Raw genomic sequence first — 6128 nt, 5'->3', positions numbered from 1 at the left:
ATCTGTTCTGTAAATAGCTCTACCACTCTACCACTGAGCTACTCTTAACCAATATCAATATAAATAAGTTACTTAACGCGTTTAAAAACAAATTGAGAACTAGTTATTATATATGCAAATAAAAAGTGTCCCCGTAGCATGAGAAGGAATTGTTTCTGAGACTTTTTTAATAGTTGAATTGATAAAATTCCAACCATAATTTTTTCTATAATTTTAAAATATTGAAATAGATTTTACATACTTTCCTGTTATATATTTTAAATATATTTTATTTAATTTGGCTACTAAACTTTACTTCTTTTAAAAGTAAAGTCTTCAGAAGAGTTATAATAATGTGCTAAAATATTTTTATCAATAAAAAATTAGTCATTTTCAACACATCATTCTCCTCGAATATATTATTTTAACAATACAACATAATGAGAAGATACGTTGTTAAAGTTTATTTACTAAGATAATATTCGAAATTGTTACGACATTTTTATGTTTATTGAATACTTACCACAATATTGTTTTTTTTTTTTTTTGAAATTACTTACCACAATATTGTTGAACTTATATTTGGTTGGATTGTATTTAGCTTGGACCGTCGATTTCCAATCACGGAGACCTTGAGCGTTATACTAGAGGGAAGAGTTAATTACACTTTGTAACCTCTAGGTTTGCTCCAAATACAGTTTAGTATCTGAACTTTAAATCGTGTCAATATGCATCCTACACTTAACATTCATGTGCAAGTTGTAACCCCTAGTCACTATTCCGTCCAAATTTGCCGTTAACTTTAACTGTTTGAGAGATAACAGTGTGTATATTAGTTTCTAACAGCTACTTTACCCCATGTGAGCCCTCAAAAATTATGTATTATCTTTTGAAATTAATTCTGAACACACACAACGATGTAAAAAAAATGAAATAATTTTTAAAATATGTATCTAGATTTAGAATTTGAAAATTCAACTTTTTTTTACATAAACGATGTAACTTATTTTAAAATTTTAAAATAAATACATATTTTAAAAGTTATTTTGATTTTTTTTACATCGTTGTGTGTGTTCAGAAATAATTTCAAAATATTATACATAAACTTTTAGGGGTCACAGGGGGTAAAGTAGCTGTTAGAAACTAATATACACACTGTTACCTCTCAAACAGTTAAAGTTAACGGCAGATTTAGACGGAATAGTGACTAGGGGTTACAACTTGCACGGGAATACTAAGTGTAGGGTGCATATTGCCACGTTTTAAAGTTCAGGTACTAAACTGCTTTTGGAGCAAACCTAGAGATTATAAAGTGTAATTAACTCCAGAAAGAAAGCAGAATACATCAGGATCATATACACAGACTGCATTGAAAAATTCCGGGCTCAGATTTACGTTGTTTTGGTTGATTTCTCATAATTGAATGATTTTTTGATATTTCGATCATAGATATTGTTGGGGTTTATATTTAACTGGTCAATATTTACGTCAAAATATCTCACTTGACTCACCCATCTCATCGGGTGCGAGTTTGATATAAAACTCGATATTGTTGTGAAGGAATTTGACCAATTTTCTACAGAGTGTATGTCTTAAAAATTAATTAGCCTCAATTTCCAAATGATTTACGATTGAGAATATTCAACATTACATGTGAGATTATGTATACTTTTTTGGGTTGAATTTATTGCAATTCCTGGTAAAATAGAATGATGCAAAGTTATGCACAATCATCATAGATCATTGGTAAAAAACATGTATGATCATTCCCGTCGTTACCTAAGAATCGATCCCTGATATATGGCTTGTATATCCTCTATTTTTACCGTATTTATAAGAGTATCAAGTTTAATGGAGCTATCATTGTCGTTGGCTTAAGATATAAATGATCGACTATATTTTTAAGTATCATCATTCGAATACTAATTTATAGTCGTTTGTAGCATCCAAACTGTTCTTAGAAGTTTCGTGCAAAATCTTATATTCAAATTAAAACTTATAAAAAATATTCACTCTTTATTAATATATAGGAGTATGATATATCGGATATATGTGATGTTCATCTTCTGATTTGACATAATTATCCAACTAGAATTGTACTAGAAATCCAAGATAAAAACTATTCCATCTTTTGATGGTCGAAAGACTCGAAACCTCCAACCTCCAAAAATTTTGTGCATAAAATATTTTTCATTTCAAAATAGAATGAGTAATAATTTTAACAATACAGTCAAAACGCCTAATATTGGGTGAATAAACGTCACATCATGCCTAAAACAGATCGCGGGGAGCATGAATGTGATTACTTATCTATGGTTTTGGAGATTAATAATGTTTACACAAATCCTTATTTTTGCTTATAAATAACATGAAAAACTCCGAGAGCATTGTTCAACAAGTCCAAGGCCTCCTGATTGAGTTTGATAAGCTGCTCTGTTTTGGGGCCCTTCCCTTCCAGATTCTTCTGGCATGCTTCAATCGATGAAACCGCATCTTTCAACAAACCATGAATCTGTTTATCATCGTCTTTTGTTCTGCTAGCCAAGTAATTAACTGAGTTATCGACATCATCCATGGCGCCTTCGTATTGCTGCTCACAGTCATCAAACACCTGCTTTAGTGAAGACTTTCCCGCGTCTCCTGCCTGACCGATCTCGGGATCTTCACTTGATCGTGTAATGTATTCTATGTTTGCGACGGTCTTGATGGATGCAGCTTCGAAAGTTATGAAAGCGAGATCATTGATGTCGTTTTTCGGTGTTTTGTTGTCTGCATTGATTGTCTGGTGACAGAGATCTTTGTTAGGTGTAGAACTACAAGCTTGTGCGATTAGTTCATTTAGTGAGGCTGAGATTTCCTGGGCAGGTGTGACAGCTGCTGTGGTCGGATCGGGACAAATCGAAAAGGAAAGTGTGAGTGATAATAGGAAAATGAAGCTTGACATGGTTGGATTCATTTGTTTCTTTGTCTGATAATGTTTTTCTTTGTTTCTTGGCTTTTGTTTTTCTTCATTCATTGATTGGCAGGGAGAATTATTAGGAAGCATGACCATGCAGAGTCTGCAAGCTACGGTAAACCACTCAAACAGGGCCTGCACATTTACTGGAACCATTCTACTTCATCAATATGTTTACTCAGTCAACTCAACTGTGCCAGATCACATACTCCGTCCGTCCTCCCATCCAAATGTTACATTTGAGGTGGATATGAAACTTAAGAAAATATATAAATTAAGAGTGAAAAAGTAAGAAACCTAAGGATAGCGGTAGGACCGACTGATATTTTAAAGTAGTGAGGCAGTCGATTTTTATATTATAAAATTTTATTATATTTGGTAAGTTTCGAAATATAAAAAATTGGTTTTGATATGTTTAAAAAAGAAAGCGTAAAGAAATGATTGGAACCGAAGGCGTAACATATTTCCGAGAACAAGTGCAAAATGAACAAAAATTAATACATAACTGAAGGTATATTTTCCAGATGATGAATCTGTCAATAATCCTAACCACCGAGTATAAATTTGAATTGTAACAGCTTGTTTCTCTTTTAAAGATTCCAGCGTAAAATCAAGAACGCGGAAAATAAGCTGGCCTTTCACAGTTATAAGCCGCTTGAATAAGGCACTCCAGTTTGAGGTAACCAGCTATCCCCAGATATAAAGTTAGCAACTGTAAAATCAGCAGCCTCTGTTGCATTAATAATGTGATAACCTGGCCATGTAACTCTGCCACTAGTGTTTGATCCAGGCCCTGTGTTGCTGAACTCCGCATAATACAAAGTATCCAAGGCAAAATTTCCAGACCATTCATGCCAACCAACAGGGTTTATCAAACTATCCATAAAAGATTGCAGATACACTGTCCGCGAATACTGTTTCCAAGGCCTCCCGAGATAAGTCTGCGTGCCTCCATTGCTTGATGCCAGATCATCAGCCGCTCTAATATTACAGTTCTGTATTGAAATGCCTGTGTTCTGTGTCAAATCAGTTCTTCCTTGTGCAGTTATGGCATTGAATTGATTAGCCAGAGGCAGACGCGGATAGATGTTGCAGTCTTGTAGCATAGCTGCTCCGTTGCCAAATATGAAGTCGACTGTGCCATATATGTCACATTCTGTGTAGAATTGCCTGTTGGAGTGTGTATATAGCGTATCTTGATACCCTTCAAAGCTGCAGCTATAGAATGTTGACATATCCGCGCCACTTCTCATGGCAACTGCCTGGTGATCTGCTCCCCCTGCTGTGTTCCGGAATGTTATATTCACGGCCACAAATCCCTGTCCTACTACAGCTGCATTAACAACATTTTGTCACAACATAACTCAATTATTTTTTTAAATCAAATTAATCAAGAAATCGATGATGTCTTACCAAATGTTGCAGAGTTGAAAGTTGTGAAGCCATCAGCAGTGCTACGGTCGCCTGTGATCACTGTCTGATTAATTCCGTCCCCAATCATCATCACGTACTTGTTGTTCTTTGGAATGGACACATATTCTTCGTACACCCCAGCCGTGACATATATCACAAAGTAGCCATCACTAGCTAAAGTTTTGTTGGGAGCCAAAGTTAAGGCCTCATTGATGGTTGTAAAGTTCCCTGTTCCATCCTGACTCACGACCACAATGTCGCTCACCACAATATAATCACCATCATCTTGTAGTAGATGTCTTCGACCTATTTTTTCAAAAATCGCTTTATTTTTGTCAGATGTCTTAAAGGGAAATCTACCCTGTGCAAATGCGCCTCTTCTCCTTGGAGTATGAGATGAGACTCTTTTTGTTTTTGAAACCCATCCGGTTTTGAAAAGCGATAAAGAAAGACTATAACTCTTAGTTGCATTAACAAGAGGCACGGATACTCCATCTTTAAGACTCCAAGTCGAAGCAGTTTGTTCAAGTCCATCTAAACAAGTCTGCGTATTGGTTAAAACTGAACTCATTAACGTATGAACGGTGTCAGCTTGAGCAACAGACAACGTCTCAGCTTGTTTTGTAATTGTGGACGATTCAAGTATATAATCAACGTTTAGCTCAGCCAGTAACCTGCAATCTTCAAGAGCAGCCACAGCTCCGGATGGCAAACCGGAGCTTCTGTCAAGAAATTTTTGTGTTAATGACAGAAATGCACGAGCTGTTGATAAGGAAGTGGTGAACGAAGATTGGCCATAGTCATGGACTTTGGCATTGTTGTTATTGGGAAGAGAGGATCGACATAAGGATGGATAAGGAGTGGAATCACAGACATGCGCGGCCAAGGCCTCCGAAGAGAACAAAAATGGTAGTAGAAAGATGAGGAAAGTTGTGCTGACAGAAGTGGAAACATAGGGTTTAAAGGCCATGGTTGTCTGAAGCAAGGAAGGATCAGTAGTAGTTTGTAGTAATATGGTTATAAGAGTGAGTTGACAGGGTACTTATAGTACTCATCAAAAGTTGGTGAGATAGAATGTCTGAGAACTCAGAATATTGTTGGTAATGAAGTCAACTTTGATATATGTTCACCAAGAAACCAGAAGCACGTCTATCGCAAATGTAGATTGACTTTGTCCTGTGCTTGTTCCAAATAGGACAAGTTTTCAGTTTTTGAAGTATTCTTATTGTTGCATATGTATTAGAATGTTGAAGACTTGAAGTAGTACCATTGTTCAATTTGATCTTTACTGATTTAAGTTATAAAAGGAAAAACCTTATAGTTCAAAAGTGAAGCATGCATTTGAGTAATTTTTGTTATAACATTCATCAATATGATTAGTATCATTAAGTTTTTTCTTCCTCTGGCTCGGAATCAGGATTTCAAAACAATCGGGACTAAGAAACAAATCCCCCTCCGAGTGGTTAACACCAACCTTACTTGATTCTGTCATCGCATATGTATAGGCAAAATTATGATGTGGTGCATATTAATAAAGTAGTTGCTTCAGCAACTTAGTAGTTAGTATACATACTGAATGACACGCAAAGGATAGGTGCATGCACGTTTGGCGGATAGAAGACACAGGCATATAAAGATACCTGAAATAAACCTTGGACTGGGCCTTTTGATAATAAAGAAATAGTGCAGGAAATTTAGAAGATCAATTAGTGGGATGTATGTTAGTCTTACTACAGAAAAGGATTAATAAAGACTGACTATAGTATATGGGTATTTATTT

The 6128-nt window shown here is 35.5% G+C and overlaps 1 protein-coding gene across 1 annotated transcript; it reads right to left on the bottom strand.

Annotated features, from left to right (window-relative positions):
- Positions 1–3363: 3363 nt before the first annotated feature.
- On the bottom strand, positions 3364–5346 carry LOC108208454 (probable pectinesterase/pectinesterase inhibitor 41). Its single transcript, XM_017378983.2, has 2 exons — positions 4349–5346; positions 3364–4268 (listed from the first exon to the last, which is right to left on the bottom strand). Exons 1-2 carry the CDS (start codon positions 5316–5318, stop codon positions 3580–3582), a joined length of 1659 nt encoding a protein of 552 aa, XP_017234472.1. The 5' UTR covers positions 5319–5346; the 3' UTR covers positions 3364–3579.
- Positions 5347–6128: the final 782 nt, after the last annotated feature.

The sequence above is a fragment of the Daucus carota genome, chromosome 2 (assembly GCF_001625215.2).
Source record: "Daucus carota subsp. sativus chromosome 2, DH1 v3.0, whole genome shotgun sequence".
Taxonomy (NCBI): Eukaryota; Viridiplantae; Streptophyta; class Magnoliopsida; order Apiales; family Apiaceae; genus Daucus; species Daucus carota.
Note: the sequence above shows the minus strand (reverse complement) of the source record. Positions and strands in the feature narration are given on the sequence as shown.

Bases quoted from the DNA above. Each gene is read 5' to 3' on its own strand.
- LOC108208454 (XM_017378983.2), bottom strand. From the start codon at position 5,318: ATGGCCTTTAAACCCTATGTTTCCACTTCTGTCAGCACAACTTTCCTC. The intron at 4,269-4,348 runs GTAAGACATCAT...TTGTTAATGCAG, and splicing joins TTTCAACTCTGCAACATTTG to CTGTAGTAGGACAGGGATTT.